General features: G+C 44.3%; 1 protein-coding gene across 4 annotated transcripts in view; it reads right to left on the bottom strand.

Moving 5' to 3' along the window:
• dop1a (DOP1 leucine zipper like protein A) overlaps nt 1–22473 on the bottom strand; it is a 366113-nt gene that overhangs the window by 85802 nt on the left and 257838 nt on the right. For 3 of the 4 annotated variants that reach the window (XM_078556811.1, XM_078556813.1, XM_078556814.1), the window contains 4 exons: nt 17184–17357; nt 14512–14637; nt 12048–12182; nt 6044–6099 (listed from right to left, as the gene is read on the bottom strand). In XM_078556811.1, the coding sequence (XP_078412937.1) occupies nt 6044–6099; nt 12048–12182; nt 14512–14637; nt 17184–17357 (491 nt within the window). The remainder of the gene's footprint in view (nt 1–6043; nt 6100–12047; nt 12183–14511; nt 14638–17183; nt 17358–22473) is intronic. The other variant, XM_078556812.1, reaches the window with a different exon arrangement.

Here is a 22473-nt window from a genome sequence, read left to right as displayed (position 1 = left end):
AGAGTACAGAGCAGATTTACAAGAATGGTCAATGGTAACCCCCAGGATGTTGATAGTGAGATCATTGATGCATTGGTTTTAATTTTCCAAAATTCCCTAGATTCGGGAAAGGTTCCATTGGATTGGAAAATAGCAAATGTAAGCCCTTTTTTCAAAGAGGGAGGGAGACAGAAAGAAGGAAACTACAGGCCAGTTGGCCTAACATCTCACAGGGAAAACATTAGAAGCTATTATTAAAGGTGTCATAGCAGGGCAGTTAGAAAAATTCAAGGCAGAGTCAACATGGTTTTTTGAATGGGAAATCATGCTTAACCAATTTACTGGACTTCTTTGAAGGAATCACAGGTGCTGTGGATAAAGGGGAACTGGTGGATGTACTCTACTTAGATTTCCAGAAGGCATTTGATAAGGTGCCACATCAAAGGTTGTTGTAGAAAATAAAAGCTCATATTGTAGGGGGTAACATATTGGCATGGATAAAAGATTGGCTAGCTAACAGGAAACAAAGAGTTGGCATAAATGGATCTTTTTGCGGTTGGCAGGATGTGACGAGTGGTGCGCCACAGGGATCAGTGCTGGGGCCTCAACTTTTTACAATATTGAAAATGACACAATATGTTTCCTCTTGTGGGTCACACAGTAGAACTAGGCGTCACTGTTTAAAAATAAGGGGTCATTCATTTAAGACAGGGATGAGGAGAAATTTTTTCTCTTGGATGATGGGACCGAAGAAATGGTTGCTAAATTTGCTGACGACGCAAAGATAGGTAGGAAAGTAAATTGTGAAAAGGACATAAGGAGGCTACAAAGGGACATGGATAGGTTAAGTGAGGGGGCAAAAATCTGGCACATGGAGCGTAATCTGGGAAAAATGTGAAATTGTCTATTTTGGCAGGATAAATAAAAATGCTTATTATCTAAATGGTGAGAGATTGCTTAGAGGGATCTGGATGTCAGAGTGCATGAATCACAAAAGGCTAGTGATATGTAGGTGCAGCAAGTAGTTAGGAAAGCTAACAGAATGTTATCTTTTATTATGAGGGAGATTGATTTACAAAAGTAGGGAAATTATGCTTCAGTTGTACAGGGCACTGGTGAGACCACATCTGGAGTATGACAGTACTGGTCTCCATATTTAAGGAAAGATGTAAATGCGTTGGAAGCAGTTCAGAGAAGGTTTACTAGACTAATACCAGGAATGGGCAGGTTATCTTATGAGGAAATGTTGGACATGTTAAGCTTGTATCCACTAAGAGTAAGCGGCGACTTGATTGAAATCTTTGAGATCCTGAGGGGTCTTGACAGAGTGGATGTGGAGAGGATGTTTCCTCTTGTGGGTCACACAGTAGAACTAGGCGTCACCGTTTAAAAATAAGGGGTCGTTCATTTAAGACAGGGATGAGGAGAAATTTTTTCTCTCAGAGGGGTCATGACTCTTTGGAACTCTCTTCCTCAAAAGGCGGTGGAAGTAGAGTCTTTGAATATTTTTAAGGCAGAGCTATATAGATTCTTGATTAACAAAGGGGTGAAAGGTTATCGGGGGTAGGCAGGAATGTAGGGTTGAGGTTACAATCAGATCAGCCATGATCTTATTGAATGGCGGAGCAGGCTTGAGGGGCTGGGTGGCCTACTCCTGTCCCTAATTGATATGTCCGTATGTACCTTGCCACTTCCTCACGCCGGGCACCGTATTTAAAGTGCAACCATGCAAACACCTCTCAGTGCTTCCAGCCCAGGTCTTCCCTGAAAGGCAAGAAAGCTGCAGCCCCCCCAATTCAGTGTCGCATCGCTGGAACAGCTTTTGGGTGACATGGAGACCTGCCGTGATGTCCTTTACCTCTGCTCTGGCCGCAGGAGGGGCAGCAACATCACCAATCCAGTGGTCAGTGCCAAAGGTGCCCCCAAGAGGTCGGCCATCCAGTGCAGAAAGAGGATTAATGATCTATCCGTGCTGCTGGGTAAGTCTCAACACTCTAAACTCACACACTCAAGTCCATCACATATTCACTGGCATCTCACTCACTGCCAGCTCAAGGGACATCACCACTCACTCTCTCTCACACACCCTCACATCTCCATCTGGCCTCCTCTCCTCTAGTGATTGCTTCCTCATCCCGCTCATGGCTCCACTCAACACACACGTATGCCTGGCATCCTTCTCATTTGGCCAGGCATTTGCCTTGCTCACACCTCTCCATCTGTCTTTATGCAGGACAAGATCACGCACAATAAAAGGGAGCGGTCTCAGGCTAGAGTTGGAGTGCTGGTCATCAAGGTCTTCATTCCCTTCGAAGACTGTGCGTTACAGCTGGCCGGAGAGGACATGGACCATTCCTGCAGAGACGATGTAGTCGGCGCCTAGCATCCAAGTGGGGATCATGCACCAGATCGCCCCTCTGGCAACTCAGCTGTGAGTCCACTGTTCTGTGTACCACAGCAGCCATGCACTAATAATCTCAAACTTACTCTCCAGGCACATCTGCCACATCGCCCTCAGGCAACCTTCGTCCCCAACTCCAATGCTGACAGCACCTCGAATATGGACCCTGAAGACAGCACCCTTGAAGACCCATCACGGCGCTCACCCACACCCTCCAACAAATGCAGTTACACAAACCTTGGTGGGACCTAAGAGTACAGCAGGCTCGGGTTCACAATCTGGTGAGCACAGCAGGCAGAGGCAGGGACACCTGGGGTCACCAGCACTCGGAGGACTGCTGGAGGCAAAGGATCTGCTGAGTCCGAGTCAGATAATGAGCCTCTGGACTTGGTCTTCAATCACTTGTTGGAGCTGCAGTGACAATCACTAGAGCAGCAGGAAGGGATGGCAGCTGCACTCCTCAGATTGCAAGGCACGATGAAAGAGTCCGCCTTGAATCTGAGGTGATCGCCCCATCATGCCATCGCATTGAAGTCAACACTGGCAGGGTGGTGGGCGCCAGAGAGATCTTGGTCCAGGACATGGGTCCTGCACTGCTGTGTGGGCTGAAATTGCTGACACCATAGTTGGCTTCCAACAGTGTCAATGCGAGGGGGGTGCAGGGCAGCTTGATCTCACTCCAGCTTCCCGTTCTCCTCAAGGAGTCAGCCAGGGACTCTCAGGCATCCATAGGGAGGTGGATCAGCAGGTGCACACCCTGTGGCCATCCATCCAGGTGACTCCAGAGTGTCCGACCATCCGAATCCCCTCTTCCTGTGTATCCAGCGGCTCTAGCTCAACAGGCCGAGAAGGGTGCCACTGCCACACAGGACCCCGAAAGCAGGCCGTGGGCCCTCCAAGTCTCGGCCCTCCGGAGGACATCCACCAAGATCATCACAGACAAGGTGTAGCAGTCAGCAGGTTGCCTCCGCCTTTGCTGTGGATACCCTGGGAGCACCAACAAGTAGCAGCAAGGTTAGGAAGATGTAACTCTTTCGAGTTATCAACAGTCACAGATTGTAACTCTTTCAAGTACATTCACAGTTCTTGGTTTTCCGGGAGTGGGACATGAACCCACAACCTTCTGATTCAAAGACGAGGGTGCTATGAACTGAGCCACAGCTGTTGCACAGCCTGGTCATGGGTGTTAATCACTGGTGCATAATGTTCACTATTGTAAATAAACTCCCAAGAATATCTCCTTGCTGATGACTCCCTGTTCTGATGGACAGTGTTCATGTCACTCAGATGTGAAACCTTGGTCCCTGCACAAGGTAAAGGCAGGTGTTGCAGTCCAGGGCCTCCTCCCTATGTTTTGTGCAACCTTTCCAGCACACTGAGGGTGCACCTTCACAGTCACTGGACACATCAATCATGCCTGCACCTCAATGGGGCTTAATCATTGCTGCCAGAATGTCCTGGGCCGGCGGCACACAGTCCGTCATTCTCTCTGTGTGCTCTCAGCATCTTAGGAGATGTGACTGGCCATACTCCCCCATCTCATCAGCATCTGTGTCCAGTTACAGTCTGCTCCTGAAGGGTTCAGCTCATGAAGGATGCCATAGGATCAGGAGAAGTTAAAATTTCCTCGCTGCATCTCCATGATACGACCCTGTTCACAGGGTGCAAGCTAGCTGCCATTAGCCAGACAGGAGTCAGACATTCACATAAGCTATGTGAGGATCTATGGAGTGTCCCCACTGCATGTCATCATCATCCTCCTGGAATGTAGGGGCTACGGACATCTGCTGTGTCTCCATGACAGGAGCCTTATCACAGATGGTACGTGTGCTGCCATCAGCCAGACAGGAGTCAAACATTCACAGATGCAATGCGAGGATCTATGGTGTCTCCTTGCTGCGTGTCGTAATCATCCTCCAGGAATCTAGCTCTATGAGGGCCTCCCGAGCGCGCCTGCCTCATCTAGCTAGTGCGATGCCATCGCCATCATCCACGCCTTTGAGGACCTCCTCACCCTCATCCTTGTTGACGTCCTCCTCATTGTAGGGGACATGCAGCTCCACCTCAGCATTGCAGCACCAGGTTGTGAAGGGCACAGCAGGCGAAGACAATGCTTGACACCCTCTGTGGACTGTACTGCAGGGTTTCACCAGACGGGTCAGGCACCGGAACCTCATCTGCAACATTCCAATGATTTGCTTCTCCAAAGTGCGAGTTGCAGCATGAACCTCATTGTACCTTGTCTCTGCTCCACACTCAGGCCGCTGCACGGGCGTCATCAGCCAGTCAGCCAGCCGGGAAAAAGTGACTTGCCTGCGCCCTCGCCTGAATGCACGGTGCCTCTTCCTTGAAATCGAAAAGGCGACCCTTGCGAGCGCTGTGCTACGTTAATGTGGACTCATCTCCAAGTTGTCAGGTGCATGCCTTATAAATGCTGTTGTGCCTGGATGATCCAGCACGGGGAATGATTCCAGCGAGCAGGGCTTATGTAGATGCGTTAAAATGAAGTTCCTGACATTTGGCAGCGGGTAAGGCAGCTTGCCACTGATGGGTGGATCGGACTATCATAAACTGGTTTCACGACGGAGTGAAACTGATCTTTGGCCTTCCTGCCATATTGTCCGCTCACTCCCACCATGATGCCAACAGGCACAGAAAATTCCACCTAATGTATTACTGAATCAGTGCAAAATGTGTCTAGAAAAACAGGTTAAGAGAAATTTAAGGTTTTGTGAATAATATTTTTACAAAAAAAAAACACACTTCGTTCTTTGAAACAAGTATCCAAATTGAAAGACCTTTAAAGACAGACGAGAGGAAAACATAGCAAGCAAGTGGTCTGGTTTTATGTTCACTTTCACTGCAATTGCCAACTCACCCTCCCACCTCAGCCTCTGCCTGTTGGTCAAACCAGTTTTAAAAACAGGAGTTAGGACTGTGCATGTAATTGCTTCTGTGGTACAGACAAGGCAACAGAACCCATCAGACTCAAACAATTAGTGGCAGAAGGTCAACCACGTTCATCATAGTAACTCTGTTGTAAAAAAGGCACAAAATTAAATAAATTCTTGATGTGGGTGTTGCTGGCATTTATTGCCGATCCTTAACTGCTCTTGAAAAGATGGCACTGAGCCACTTTCTTGAATATGAAGGCTTGTTAGACAATTTCAGAGAGCAGTTAAGAGTCAACTGCTTTGCTCTGGTTCCATAGTCACACAGAAGCCCAGCCAGATAAGCACAGCACATTTCCATCCTTGAAGGAGAATACTAAACCAGATAAATTTCATGATTACTAATACTGAACCGATTTTTTATTTCAGATTTTATTTATCAATTGAACTTAAATTTCCCAGCCATGGTGGGATTTGAACACATAGTTAGATCACTAGCCCTGGCTCCTGGATTACTAGTCTATTAACATAACCATGATGCGACCATACCCAGATACATAATCCAGATGCATTGCTTTTATTTTGCTGATGAAAATCTAATATAAATTGCCAACACACTAGAATCTTCCTAAAACTCTTTATCTTCACATGGCTTTAATCTGACTGGATTAAACTGAAGTCCTTCATCAGGAAAACTGATTTGCATACCACAAATTGTATAGGAATGTTCTGGATAGTAAGGGATATATACAGTACAATTGAAGCACATTACCTTTGTACATATGCATAGAAAAACTGCAGCATACAAACTTCCAGTGGGAGCTGTTTCTGAAACATAAAACACTTGTAAGACAAATTACCTAATTATAAATAGAACTTTCTTGTATCTTTTAAATAAGTAACCTTTGGTCATCACCACACGCTGACTGCCACGTGCCTTTACCATGTCTGCAATGCCCACTGGTGCTCCACTGTACATATGAGTATTATACTGTACTCAATTGCCAAAGAACCACCAAGCAGATAAGGTAAGCCACAAACAATGTACATCATTATGTAGAGGTTGAGTATAATGAGAAAGAAGAGCCTGACATTCTAAGATAAGCTAGAAAATACAGAGAGATTGATGTACAGGAAATGATCCAAATCTAACATGATGTACAACTTAGAATTCAACTTAAAGACTCAAAGAAGATAGGTAAGAAATTAAACCGAAAACAGTCGTAAAATGCCCCAGATGCTGGAAATCTGAAATTAACAAAGAAAATGCTAGAAACACTCAAGCATGTCAGGCAGCATCTGTGAAGAGAGATAAAGAGAGTAACCAGCTGGATTTTTGGTCCCCAACAGGACTGGGATCAGTGCTGGGCGGGAGCTAAAAATAGCTGCGCTGGCCAGTTCCCTGCTTCTGTCTCACCTCTGGGCCATTTTTGCAGAGGTGGAATTGGGAGTGCGGCAGCAGGGGTAACTCCCCCACCCACCCCCCCAAACCAACTGGTCCCTCTGTCCTTGTACAGTCTAGGTAAAGGGTAGGAGGGGGAGGAATCTCTGAAAACCGTTCAGGCGAACTTCCTTGCCCAGTGTGTTCTCGGTCCAACTAGGAAGGAGGCATTTGTGAATCTGGTGCCGGGGAATGAGGTACAATCTAGGAAACTCTCAACCTCCCTGATGCTGAGCAGTGACTCCAACTGCCTCCCTCAAGCTCGGAAACCCTGACCACGAGCTCAAGCACCTGGAGGCACTGCCTACACACATGGTCCCAAAGACTCAAAGTGTCCTGAAGTTCGCACATTACACCGGAATTGCAAACAACAGGTGTCAGTTACCCATCCATGATCTAAAAAAAACTTTCTATTCCCTCATTTAGAATCTAGCTACTACCTTTTTTAATCTATTTATTTTAGATAATGCCTTTAGACCTGCTCTGAGCTTATATTCTTAGTATTAATTGTTATATTTATCCTGATCGAAATTTTTAATTTCATGTCTCTTAGTTTAAACCTTTGCTAGAGTTCAGAGAGAGATCAAAAAGAGAAATATTCACTAACTAATCTCTTATCTGCTTTCCTAATCATAGTTTTTTTTTTGGACAAGTGCTGGTAATGGTTCTGTTGCTATTAAGAGTTTCTCTAAGCCCATCTTTTGTTTCTCTACTTCTTCTATCACCGCTCTCTTTTGCCTTGTGCCATCACATAATTTAATCACTCCTGCTTTCCACCACCTCCCTCCACCCCTTTATTTGTCTCTGTACTTGCCTACAAACATTTAAATCTCCAATTTCCGGCTCTGATGAAAAGTCACTGATGTCAAATGTTAACTAGGTTTCTCAATTCAGAGATGCTGCCTGACCTGCTGAGTATTTCCAGCATTTTCTGTTTTATACAGACAACAGTTTGGTTTCAGAATTATTCAGAAAAGAAGAATCTACATTATACAGCATATTAAATAGTAGAAATCTCCAAAGGCACTTCATAAATAAACACAGGGGAAATGGACACCAACCAAAATGAGAAACTAGAAAAGGGTGACCCAAAAGGGATTTTTAAAGGCAGAGAGAGAGACAGATGAGAATGAGATAGAAGCTATTATTAAAGATGTTATTGTCAGAAGCTATTATTAAAGATGTTATAGCAGGGCACTTAGAAAAATTTAAGGCAATCAGGCAGAGTCAACATGGTTTGTAAAAGGGAAATCATGTTTAACCAATTTATTGGAGTTCTTTGAAGGAGTCATATGTGCTGTGGAAAAAGGGGAACCAGTGGATGCACTGTACTTAGATTTTCAGAAGGCATTTGATAAAGTGTCACATCAAAGGTTACTGCAGAAAATAAAAGTTCATGGTGTAGGGTGTAACAAATTGGCATGGATGGAAGATTGGCTAGCTAACAGGAAGCAGAGAGTTGGAGTAAATGGGTCTTCTTCTGGTTGGCAGGATGTGACGAGTGGTGTGCCACAGGGATCAGTGCTGGGGCCTCAACTTTTTACAACTTATATAAATGACTTGGATGAGACCGAAGAAATGGTTGCTAAATTTGCTGATGACACAAAGATAGATAGGGAAGTAAATTGTGAAGGAGGCTACAAAGAAACATAGATAGATTAAGTGAGTGGGCAAAGGTCTGGCAAATGGAGTATAATGTGGGCAAATGTGAAATCATTCATTTTGGCAGGATGAATAAAAAAGCTTATTATCTAAATGGTGAGAGATTGCAGAGCTCTGAGAATGAGAGGGACCTGGGTGTCCTAGTGCATGAATCACAAAATGCAGGTTTTTAAAAAATTTGTTCATGGCTAGGCCAGCATTTATTGCCCATCCCTTGTTGCACTTCAGAAGGTGGTGGTGAGCTGCCTTCTTCAACCGCTGCAGTCCATGTGGTTTGGGTGCAATGCTGTTAGAAAGGGAGTTCCAGGATTTTGACCCAGCGACAGTGAAGGTCCCTAGGTCGATATAAGGTGGTCCTTCCAGTTTCATTCCTTTTTTGTGACTTTGTAGCAGTTTGTCATAACTGAGTGGCTTGCTAGGCCATTTCAGAGGGCATTTAAGAGTCAACCACATTGCTGAGAGTCTGGAGCTACATGTAGGCCAGACTAGACCTGATCCATTCCCTAAAGGGCATTAGTGAACCAGATGGGTTCTTACAACAATGGGTTTTTTCAACAATCAACAATGGTTTCCTGGTCATCATTAGGCTTTTAATTTCAGATTTTTATTGAATTCAAATTCCACCATCTGCCATGGCGGGATTCAAACCCGGGTCCCCACAGCCTGGGTCTCTAGATCACTAGTCCAGCAACAATACCACTACGCCATTGCATCCCCTCGGTATAGCAGGTAATTAGGAAAGCTAATAAAATGTTATCATTTATTGTGAGGGGAATTAATTACAAAAGTAGGGTGGTTATGCTTCAGTTGGTGAGGCCACATCTGGAGTATTATGCACAATACTGGTCTCCTTCTTTAAAGAAAGATGTAAATGCGTTAGAAGCGGTTCAGAGAAGGCTTACTAGACTAACACCAGGAATGGGCAGGTTGTCTAATGAGGAAAGGTTGGACAGGTAGGCTTGTATCTACTGGAATTGAGCAGAGTAAGAGGCGGCTTAATTAAAACCTTTAAGATCCTGAGGGGTTTTGACGAGTTGGATGTGGAGAGGGTGTGGGAGAATCTAGAACTAGGGGTCACTGCTTAAAAATAAGGGGTTGCTCATTTAAGACAGAGATGAGGAAAAATTTTTGCTCTGAGGGTTGAGAGCCTTTGGAATTCTCTTCCTCACAAGGCGGTGGAAGCAGAGTCTTTGAATATTTTTAAGGCAGAGCTAGATAGATTTTTGATTAACAAGGGGTTATTGGGGATAGGCAGGAATGTGGGGTTGAGGTTACATTCAGATCAACCATGATCTTATTGAATTGCGGATCAGACTCGAGGGGCCTAGTGGCCTACTCCTGCTCCTGCTCCTAATTTGTACGTACGTATATTCAAATAGGAAACATTGAAAGGAAATTGATTTGAGAATGACCAGTGACCAAACAACAGAAACAACAAGAGACATATGATGAAAGGTCACAGACCTAAAATGTTAACTGTTTCTTTCTCCAGAGCTACTGCCTGACCTGCCAAATATTTCCAGCATTTTGTGTTTTTTATATTATGTATGACATATGCTTCACAATTTACGAGGAAGCATCTGACGTGAAACATGAAAGATTAATGGACATCCAATAAAAAATTGGAATTGATATAAAAAACTTTAAGGTCATTAAAAATCTTTAATGGAGATAGACTCATAGACATCTACAGCACAGGAGGCGGTCATTTGGCCCATCGTGTCCATGCTGGTCAACAAATATCTGACTACACTAAGCCCATTTTCCAACGCTTGGCCCATAGCCCTGGAGGCTATGGCAACGCAAGTGAATATCTAAATACTTCTTAAATGTCATGAGAGTTTCTGACTCAACCAACCTTTCAGGCAGAGAGTTCCAGACTCCCACCACGCTCTGGGTGAAAATATTTCTCCTCGACTCCCCTCTTAGCCTTCTACCTCTAACCTTAAATCTATGACCCCTGGTTATTGACCCCTCGACAAATGGAAAAAGTGCCTTCCTAACCACCCTATCTATGCCCCTCATAATCTTATACACCTCTATCAGGTGCCCTCTCAGCCTTTGCTGCTCCAAGGAAAACAACCCCAGCCTATCCAACTTGCCCTCATAGCTCCGACCCTCCAGCCCAGGCAGCAGCCTGGTAAATTTCCTTTGCACCTTCTCCAGTGCAATCACATCCTTCCTACAATGTAACCAGAACGGCATGCAGTACTCCAGCTGTGGCCTAACCAGCGTTTTATACAGTTCCAGCATAACCTCCCTGCTCTTGTATTCTGTGCCTTGGCTTAGAAAGGCAAGTATCCCATATGCCTTCTTAACCACCTTATCTACCTGCGCTGCTACCCTCAGGGATCTGTAGATATGCACACCAAGGTCCCTCTGATCTTCAGTACTTTGCAAGGTCCTACCCTTCATGGTGTAATCGCTTGCTTTATTAGCCCTCCTCAAGTGCATTATCTCACACGTTTCCAGGTTGAATTCCATTTGCCACTGCTCTGCCCACCTGACCAGTCCATTGATGTCCTCCTGCAGTTTACAGCTATCCTCCTCACCGTTTATCAGTCTACCAATTTTTGTTTCAGCCATGAACTTCTCAATCATACCCCCTACATTTAAGTCCAAATCATTAATGTACACCACAAACAGCAAGGGCCCCAGCACCGAGCCCTGTGGAACCCCACTGGAAACAGACTTCCAGTCACAGAAACATCCCTCCACTATCACCCACTGCTTCCTGCCTCTCAGCCAATTTTGGATCCAATGTGCCACTTTGCCTTGGATCCTATGGGCTCTTACTTTCTTGACCAGTCTGCCATGAGGGACCTTATCAAAAGCGTTGCTAAAGTCCATGAAGACAACATCAAATGCATTACCCTCATCGCCACTCCTGGTTACTTCCTCAAAAAATTTGATCAAATTTGTCAAACATGACCTTCCTTTAACAAATTCATGCTGACTATCCCAGGTTAATCAGTGTCTCTCCAAGTGCAGATATATATTGTCCCTCAGAATTCTTTCCAGTAACTTCACCACCGAGGTTAAACTGACTGGCCTGTAATTTCCTGGTCTATCCCTTCCTCCCTTTTTTATTAATGGCACAACGTTAGTAATTCTCCAGTCCTCTGGCACCTCACCTGTGGCCAGAGAGGATTGAAAATTACTGTCAGGGCCTCTGATATTTCTTTCCTTGCCTCCCTCAACAGCCTGGGATACATCTCATCCGGGCCTGCAGATTTATCCACTTTTAAGGTCACTAAACCTGCTAGTACCTCCTCTCTCTCTATGTTAGCAAAGGAGCAAGGGTAAGAGGTCCTTGATAAGCACAAAGGGAGAAATAACTGATTAGGTTTACGATGGAATAGACCGCACACTGGGCACATGATTTAAACTTTATAGGGTTTGCTATTGGTTATCTTGTAAGAGATGGCATAGTATAGGTAATTGTGTCACTATTAGTTGAGAAAATTCACATGTAGTCAGAGAAGGATAACAGATAGTGTTTCATTGATCTATAGTGCTGATAAGATGGCTATTATTTTTTGCTATGGCTAATTTCTGATTGATATTAAAACTTGGTAAAAGCTGTGATTCAAAATAGATGCAATCAGCAACAAAGTAAAATAATTAAAAATTAAACTGTACTAGCTCTTTTTGAAATTGATACTCAACATACCTTCTCCTTGGTTGAGGCTGGAGGCTGTTTTAACACTTCCTTCACCGTTTGCATAACAGTCTCAGCCCTCATTATGCTAATGGAGCGTACTAGTTCCACCAACAACAACTGTTCAGGACAGGGTACAGGAATAACCTTTAAATAAATTGTAACGTTTAATATTTGATCTTCAAATACTCTTACATAAATCAGTCTTACAGAAAACCACTCACAATAGTATGGCTTGACAACCTCCCAATCAACCAAAGGAATGGTGCTTGCTGAATCTAATGTGCTAAGGAACCTGGAATACACACACATTTGCAAAGAGCTCAGGGACTCAGACATAAAACTATAGAATGATACACCAAGAAGTTGGCCATTTGGATCATCATGCCTAGTGCACCATAACTGAAATGAAATCAGAAAAATACACTGACCAAAGTAACATTACAGATTGGGGGAAACAATGAGAAAACAACATGGCAAGTACCCATCAACTGCATGCCACATTGCACATTTCACCACTTACACAGCATTTTCTAGAATGAGTTAAACCATAAAGGGAAGGTGAATTTCAACTTAGTGGTAATAATTTAAAACTTCTCACTTATGAATTGGCTGCTATTTTTAAGATACTGATCTGTTTAGATTGATACATATTTAGGGCAATTTTTAAAAACGATCATGTGACCAAATTGATTTCTCAGGTAGACATCTGGTAGGTCTCATGTTGATCATTTGAGAATGTTTGTTTACTGTTATCTTGTGTACTTTTTCCTCATTGGTTCAAAAGGTCATTGCACCATTTTAAAATTTACACAAGAAATTATATGCTGCACTGATCAATAAGGGGAAACAAGGAAATGGCAATGGCCTTGAACAAGTATTTTGTATCTATCTTAACAGCAGAAGACAAAAAAAGCACCCCAAGAAGAGTAGAAAAGCAGGGGAAAAAGGGAGAGAGGAACTTAAAATAATCACAATCACTAGAGAAAAAGTACCAGGAAACTAAAAGGACAAAAGGCTGACAAATCCCATGGACCTAGTGTATTTGGATTTCCAAAAGGCATTTGATGAGGTGCCACATAAAACGTTACTGCACAAGATAAGAGCTCATAGTGTTGGGGATGATATATAAACATGGATAGAGGATTGGCTAACTAACAGGAAACAGAGATTCAGGATAAATGGGTCATTTTCAGGTTGGCAAACTGTAACCAGCGGATTGACACAGGATGCAGTGCTGGGGCTTCAACTATTTATAATCCATATTAATGACTTGGATGAAGTGACAAACTGCATTGTCGCCAAATTTGCAGATGATACAAAGATACATAAGAAAGCTAGTTGTGAGAAGGATACAGGATCTACAAAGGGATACAGGTAGATTAAGTGATGTGGAAAATGTGAGGCTGTCGACTTGGCAGGAAGAATAGGAAAGCAAAATATTTAAGTGGAGAGATGCAGAATGCTGTAGTAAAGGATTTGGGTGCCCTTGCACATGAATCACAAAAAGTTAGCATGCAGGTACAGCAAGTTATTAGGAAGACAAATGGAATGCTGGTCTTCATTGCAAGGGGGATGGAGTATAAAAGTACGGAAGTCTTGGTACAACTGTACAGGATATTGGTGAGACCGCACCTGCAGTACTGTGTACATTGGTCTCCTTACTTACGGAAGGATGTACTTGCATTGGAAGCAGAGAAGGTTCACTAGGCTAACTCCTGGGATGAAGGGGTTGTGTTATGATTAAAGATAACGGGTCTCCCATTTAAGACAAAGGTGAAGAGGGATTTCTCTTTTCAAAGGGTTGTTAGTCTTTGGAATTCTCTTCCACAGAGAGCAGTGGAGGCTGGGTCATTCAATATATTCAAAGCTGAGTTAGACAGAATTTTGATTAATAAGGGAATCGAGGGTTATAGGGTACAGGCAAGGAAGTGCCATTAAAGCCACAATCAGATCAGTCATGATCTTATTGAGTGGCAGAGCAGGTTTGATGGACTAAATGGCCTACTCCTACTCCTATTTCTTATGTTATGTTCAACTCTTATGTTTAAGAATTTTGTTTGTAACAATAGAAGACGCCAAATAGTTTAGCCAATGACAGTACAGTCATGGCGAATATCTGATTGAAGATCATCTAATGAACAATAAAGCTGTTACTCACATTAAACAGGCTTTAAAAAATAACTTACAGGAAAACTCTTGTAAAGCAGGGTTTTGGTGACATTGCCCCCACACTCCTATCCCTTTGTACTTATGTTATGTCAGAGCTTCCTCATAAAGCCATGACACAATAGAATCCTAACAAATAGCCAATTTTAACCTCCACAGCAAAAGCCAAGCAGCCAACACAGAGTTTGCCTTTGAGAAAGACTTGAAGTCCATCTTGGTGGGAATGGCATTAAATAGTTTTGAGAGTGTACTAGAGCAAAATTGCATTCCACTGCAAACATTACTCTGCAAAGAAGCTGAATCTTACTTTGTTTCTGGTGGCGCTCGTGTTCTCTCTCCTCTCATTCCAGACAAAAGCAATAGCAGCCATGAAGTGTACACCATGGTTCATAGAGATGGGGCCCAAGAGCTCTAAAATCTGTTGTCGAAGACTCTGATCAGGGAGGAACAAGGAACACAGACTTTAATACAAGGAAAAAAATGACAATACAATATCTGAAACAACTGAATGACCCTGCATCTCTGAATTGATATTGTATTGTGAAAAGGAGCAAAGCTTATCAGATATTCATTTCATTATCACCTATAGCCATTTATCTCAACTTTATAAATGTCACAAGGTTAAACATTTGGAAAGCACACAAGGTGCTAAAGTGCAGGTCAGTTAAGCATAGTTAAAAGTTAGTGCTGCGAACTGCAATCATGGCCTGGATTTTGCAGTAATAACAATGGTGAAGCTCACTATATTAAACAGTAAATCAGCAGCAACTTCCAGCAACTGCACATATGTAGTTAAGGGCGGGCAACAAATGCTAGCACTGTTAGTGACGCTAATATCCCATGAGAGAATTTTAAAAAGCTTAAAAATCGAAGTTGCTGCCTTGCTTCTCCAGAATTTGCTCTTTGCGAGCACCTTGCTGAGAGACTTGACATTGAAACATGCCCAAAAATGTAAAGTTGAGGTACTTACCCACAAGATAGCCATTAAACGTATCAGACAAAATTAGGGCTTGTTCAATCTACTTAAAGTGAATTTTTAACAGTGTGGTTAAGTTTTAATTATTGATGAAAAACTTCTCTGGCACTGAAAACTAACTTAAGAGTGGAGTCTCATTCCTTTACTCATTATTGGAGATTTTTTAAAGATTAATTTTTATCTCGCTTTATCTTTTTGTCCCGTAGTTCTTAATTTCTTTCCTTTATTTTCATTTTGGTACATGATTGAATTAACTTGCATTTCCTGGTTTAGACTCTACCTGTCTCAGTAAGGATCCTTCAATCCAACTGGTAAAGAGATGAACAATCCCTGTTCACACAGGTCCCAGATTTCATGTCGAGGAAGCCACGCTTTTCTGAATTTTTAATCACTGCAAATTCTAGTGCAAAAGCCCATAGAAAATCTGTGGGCAAGTGTAATAGTAATGAATGACTAGTGCCATTTGTTCACCACTGTCTGCAAAACCCTGACCAATTACTTTATTTCCAAAATGGACACTTCATTATTCCTATTATGTCACTTGAATCTGATCATTCCCAAACAAGGGAACGTTAGCCTGGATCTTATAATGTCGACATTGGCGAATGTTGAGGCGTTTGTTACTGTTGCGCTTTGGGACTCATGTGGTAATTGTCCAGGAATTTTAAACTCAGGGTCAGAGACTTGGGCTAGATGTGTGATACTTACCCAGATACTTACCCTTGTATTGTCCCGCTGCTTAATTTCTGGTCTAGGTCAGTGATTAACAGCGGAACCCAACCTACCATCTCCTCATCTATCCCCAACGCCTACAACCCACTCCCACAACCCGACTACTCATGCCCCTTGCCCAAATGCCCAATCTGACTACCTTCCCACCCCAATCACTACCCGTTCTCCCGCTCTCATGCCCCCAAACACCCACTCACTAACTCCACTGAAACCCTTAACGTCTTTATAAAACTTAGCTGAACACAGCTGCTGATGTCTTAAAAAGGGGGCATGGTTTCTCCTCTTCACCACTGCTTCCCATGTAGATGGCCATGCTGAAGCGTCACTGATGCAGCCGGGACAGGAAGACCCGACTGCAAGGATAGAAAAAGGTAGGGTTGCAATTATCTTTGCAATCAGCAGCAATGTCACCAGCATCGCCGCTAACCAGAAGATCTGGGCTGTATTCATTACATTCTTCTTAAGTAGCAATATAGAATGACATTTGTATGACTGACACATTCCAATGGTAATTTTGTTCACCACCCATGAGATCGGTGCTTGTACTGTTATTTAATTGCATCCATGTAAATATCTTTAAAATCCCTCACCAATGAGATGTTTCTTGAACTTTGATTTCATACAAAGACTAAAAAGTCAGGCATGACTGCCAAAATGGGCTTCAATATAGGGTTGCAGCACTAACATGTCAAGGGAGAAATAGTGTCAATTGTAGTGTTATGGCATTCCTGTAATCAAATTTTTATAATCAAGATACTTTATTTATAAGTTGATTTACACAATACTGCTTTTATGATGAGATGTTTAAACACTTTTAAAGACATTAATGAAGTTCTATGTTCAAACTTTGTCATCTCATAAGATCTTAAACTGGAGATACCTTAGTATTTTCCAGTAATTTTAAACTGATTTTATTTTTGTAAAACTCAACATCAATTGTTCAAAAAAGCTTGGGTATCAATGATTGAAATTTAATGATTTTATTATGCCATGATATATGAGAAGAAACATGAAACATTTAATATGCTCATTTCTCCACACACAATAAGCACTGGCAAAACACAGTTTACTAAAGAGGGCTCTAGGTAAGTGAACAGAATTTATAAATTTTGTTAAATATGAAGTTAAACTTCAGACTTTTCTATAATCACCGGTTCATAGGGTCATTTAACTATAGCAATACATGCTGCAGAAACAAAAACTGGCTTGCTTCTGTTTTGGCTGCCTCTTTTCATAACGGCTATACATTGAAGACTCAGCAGTTCACTTACCTTTGAGGAACCCAGGTTGATAGTAACAGCAGAGGCAGCTACGGTTCTCTCGGTTGAGTCTGCAACTTGCAAGATTCCCCACAGCAGACTCACAGAAGACATGATGGTACACAAGATAAAAAGAATTCCATTTCTTGCTTCAGACAAATATTTCTGGTCCACAGAAACCATCAGCTGAAATAGGGAAGACTGACAATTATCAATTAAATAAATTATAAATGTTCATGCAGACATGCCATTATATTATGATTCTTATTAATTCTTATGATCATATTTATAATGGCAAATGTCTGCACAAACCCATCATGCTGTGACAGCCTTTCCTCCCTGGTGGTAGTGCACAGAACTATCAATGGTGGCAGGGGTGTAATTACAGTAGGGCAAGTTTACATGGGCAATTTCTACTATAAATTTGGACATAGAAATTTATATTGGAATTCTAAAAATTAAGTCAGAATGCATAGCTTTGAAATGGAAACTGAGTTAAGTCTACAGGCCTTGGCTCAAAGAAGCAGCCTCTCAGCCCAAGTCGCGTGAAAATCATACTTATGTGCAATGTCATTGCAGATCAATTAGTTTATTGCATAATTTTTAAAAATGCGATAATTTATTGTAGGAGGCTTATCAGTTTGATTAATATTTTTTTTTTTAAAAAGACTGAAGTTATTTACAAATCGTGCATCTATATCGTCAAGATGATCAATGAATTACTGAATTAAGGATGACTACTTTATATTAACATTTTATTTACCATAAAATGAGTCTTAAATTCACTGGTCAAACAAAACAAGTTGATGAAACATTTAATTTTTGTTTATTTGTATTCATTCAATTTCCATCCTGACAGCGATAACACTCTTGTCCAAGTCAGAATGTCATGGGATCAACCCATTCCAGAGATAAAACACTATGGGTGTTTGTATAGGGAATGTATAGGGAATCGTCCCAGATTTGCACTTAAGTACGGTAGCGGGCAGGAAAAGGAAAGTTTTTCTCGGCGGCTGCAATGACGGGTTTTCGCGCCGTATCGTCCCAATCCCGCCTCATTATTCATGCATTCCTGAGGAAACACACCATTTCGATGGTGGGCGGGATCTCACCTCGCCACTTTCTGATGCTGGGCGCCATATTTAAAGTGCAGCCACCTGCACACCTCTCAGTGCTTCTAGCCCAGGACTGCTGCACAGAAAACATGGCCCTGAAAGGAAAGAAGCCTGCAGCCCCATGGTTTAGTGATGCGTCCCACAAGTGCCTTTTGGACACCATGGCGGCTGCAGAGATGTCCTTGATCCCCACTCTGGTCATGGGAGGGCCAGCAACATCACCAACCCGGCTTGGGAGGCGGTGGCAGTGGTGATCAGTGCCAACGCCCTGCAAAAGAGGACAGCCACCCAGAGCCGCAAGACGATAAATTATCTCCTCCATTCTGCAAGGGTAAGTCACTCTTCTCATCACTTCCAACTCACACACTCAGAAACCCATCACATATCCACAGGGATCACACTCACTGCCAGTTCAAGGGACATCACCATTCACTCTCACACACACACACGATCATTGTCCTCGTCCGTCCCTGGGACCACACACCACCCACACATGCCAGGCATTCTTAGCATCTGGTCTGGCAGATGTCCCGCTTACACTCTCCCCATCTGTATTCATGCAAGACAAGTTGGCACACAAGAGAGAGAGGCCGCAGACTGGTGGAGGAATGCCTGAAATTAAGGTCCTCTGGGACTTTGAGAATAGAGTCATCCAGTTGACCGGCAAAAGTTTGGATCGTTCCTGTGCTGACAGTGAGGTCAGGGGTAATCTACCAAGTGAGGATCCAGCAGTGCAACATCCAACAGGCAACCATGCTGTGAGTCCCCTGCCATGCATGAAGAAACTCTCCTTGCTTTTGCAGGCACATCTGGGAGACAGCTGATGGAGTCCACGACCCTGGGCCTCCAATCAAGCCCCGAAGAATCCTCTGAAGAGGAATCTGAAGGCACCTTTATTGAAGACCTGTCACACCACTCACCCACACCCTCCACCAGCGCAGAGACACACAGAGACTCGGTGGGACCTAGCTTTAGCCTTGCTATCACAATCTGGTGAGCACATTGCACTGTCTCATCCACAGTAGGCGACAGCAGGGGCTTCCAAGGTGTCCGGCACTTGGAGGACTGCTGGAGACCAGAAATCTGCTGAGTCCGAGTCAGATGATGAGCCTCTGGACTCAGCCATGTCACAGTTGCTGGAACTGCAAAGGCAAGCTTGGGAACATCAGGAATGGATGTCGGCTGCACTGCTCAGATTAGAAGGCACGTTGGAGTGGTATGTCTTCCTTAAGTCTGAGGTGATAACGCGGGCATGCCAATGCACTGAGGTCAAGGGTGGTTGGATGGTGGCCGCCATGGTGACCTTGGTCCAGGACATAGGTCATGCACTGTTGCGTGGCTGAACTCCATCACTGACGCCACAGTTGGCCTCCAACACTTAATACGCGAGAGGCGGGGCGGGGGCAGCTTGATCTCGCTCCAGCTTCCTCTTCTCCTTAAGGAGTCAGCCAGGGGCCGTTGGGCACCCATAGGAAGGAGGACCAGCAGCTCAACACCCCTGGGCCATCCACCCAGGTGACTCCGCTAGTTCCTGGCCCAATCCAAATCCCCTCTTCCTGTGACCCCAGCACTCCAGCTCCACAGGCCAAGGAAGGTGCCACTGACACACAGCAGGAAAACAGGCTGGGCCTTCCAGAGGATAATTGCCAAGGTCATCACAGTAGCAGTCAGCAGGTTGCCTCCACCTCTGCTGTGGATGCTGGGGGAGCACCGAGACAGGGTTAGGAAAGTTAAGAAGATGTATATGCACAGCCTGGGGGACGGGTGTTAATCACTTGTACATAAGGTTCATTTTTGTAAACAAACTCCCAAAAATGTCTCCCCGCCTATGGCTCCTTGTTCTGTTGAGCAGTGTTCATGTCATTCAGATATGAAACCTTGGCTTCTGCACAAGATAAAGGCAGGTGTCTCAGTCCAGGGTCTCTTCCCAGTGCTTTATACAGCCTTCAGACCAAAGTGATGGTCTGGCCTCACACCCCCTGGACACATTACTGATGCCTGCACCTCGATGGTGTTTGTCATTGCTGCCAGAATGTAGTGGGCAGACGTCACAGAGCTCTGTCATTCTCTCTGCGTGCTCCCAGTGCCTTTAAGGAGGGGCTGACCCGCATTTCATCAGCATCTGCTCCTGGAGGGGTCAGATGTTGAATGCTGACAAACGGCCAGGTGTTTCACGGCTGTGTCTACATGATTAAGACTCTAGGTCACAAAGTGCAAGCGAGTTGCCCTCGGCCAGGCAGGAGTCAGACATTCACAGAAGATCTATGGTGTGTCCTCACTGCATGTCACCATCATCCTCCTGGAATCGAAGGACCAAAAGGGCTTCTTCCATGACAGGAGCCTTATCACAGTGGGTATGTGCGGTGTCGTCAACCAGACTGGAGTCAAACATGCGCAGATGCAATGTGAGGATCTATGGAGTCTCTGCATGTCATCATCATCCTCTGCAAATCTAGCAGCTATGATGTCCTCTTGAGCATGCCTGCCTTGCCTGGTCAGTGCAATGGCCTCACCGCCTTCATCGTCGCCTTCGAAGACCTCCTCACCCTCAACTCCCTTGACATCCTCCTCATCAGGGGAAGGATGCAGCTCCTCCACATCCTCCTCAGCCAGCAACTCTCCCCATTGCAGCACCAGGTTGTAAAGGGCGCAGCAGGCGACGACAATACGTCACGCCCTCTGTGGACTGTATTACAGGGCTCCACCTGACTAGTGCAGGCACTGGAACCTCATTTTCAACATCCTGATGGTCATTTTACACAAGGTTTCCCTCCCACCGACCCTGCACGTGCTTGTACTCTACCATCAACTGCGGTGCAGCCCTTGCACCCCCCCTCAAGTCACCTCAGCGACAGTGCAGCTTTTGCCCCCTCCAAGCCGCCTTGACTGCAGTGCAGCCCTTGCCACCCCCCCACCCCGCCGAGTTGCCTCATCTACAGTGCACCCTTGCACCCCCTCCCCTCTACCCAAGTTGCCTTGACCGCAGTGCAGCCCTCGTCTCCCCCAAGTCGTTCCACCTTGAGGTCCAACAGGCGACCCTGGCAAGCGCTGCACAACCTTACTGTGCACTCACCTCCATGTGCAGCCTACCTTATGTATGCTGTTGTGAAACACATCAGCGTGGGTGCTCCATTACTTGGATGATCAAACATGGGGGGATGATTCCAGCAGGCCGGGCTTATAATGATATGCGGATGTATTACAATGAGGTTCCCAATGTCCTGCAGTGGAAAATGTGATGCGCTATTGGTGGGCGATTGCAAACTGGTTTTACAATGTCGCAAAACTGATTTTTGGCAATCTTGCCATGTTGTCCACTCACGCCGTTGAACACACCTGATGCCAGCGGGCACGGAAAGTTCAGCCCTAAATTTAGGCTAACGTTTGAGTGCAGTACTGAGGGAGCACTGTACTGCTGGAGGTGCTGTCTTTCGAATGAAATGTTAAACCCGTACCCCATCTGCCCTTTCAAGTGGACATAAATGAAGTGAAGCAGGGGAGTTTTGCCCATTATTCAACCCATGTTTACCTAAATTATAACAGTAACTAAAGTTCAAAAAGTGGCTGTGAAAAGCTTTGTAATATCCTGAAGTTGTGAAATGCACTGTATAAATGAAGGTTCTAATGAAAAGAACATAAGAAATAGGAGCAGGAGTAGGCCATTTGGCCCCTTGAGCCTGCTCCCCAATTCAATAAGATCATCTGATTCTGGCCTGAACTCTATTACCCTGTCTGACACCCCTCCCCTCACAATAACGCTTGACTTCCTTATCAATCAAAAATCTGCCTAACTCAGCCTTGAATATATGTAATGACCCAGGCTCCACTGCTCACTGGCGTAGTCAATTCCAAAAGTAAACCACCCTCAGAGAAGAAAATCCTCCTCATCTCCATCTTAAATGGGAGACCCTTTATTTTGAAACTGTGGCCGGAATTTTCCGTCCCCACTGGCGTTGGACATCATGGTGGGCGTGAGTAAACAATATAGCGAGGAGACCAAAAATCGGTTTCATGCTGTCGTGAAACCAGTTTGTGATCGTCCGCTCCGCCTGTCAATGGCGAGCCATGTTTCCCGCCGCTGTGTGACAGGAATGTCATTTTAAAAATTTGCATGTGACTATAAGCCCTGCTTACCGGAATCATTCCCACACGTTGTATCATCCAGGCACACCGATGTGTTTCACAAC

Source organism: Cetorhinus maximus, chromosome 14 (genome assembly GCF_964194155.1).
Source record: "Cetorhinus maximus chromosome 14, sCetMax3.hap1.1, whole genome shotgun sequence".
NCBI lineage: Eukaryota > Metazoa > Chordata > Chondrichthyes > Lamniformes > Cetorhinidae > Cetorhinus > Cetorhinus maximus.
Note: the sequence above shows the minus strand (reverse complement) of the source record. Positions and strands in the feature narration are given on the sequence as shown.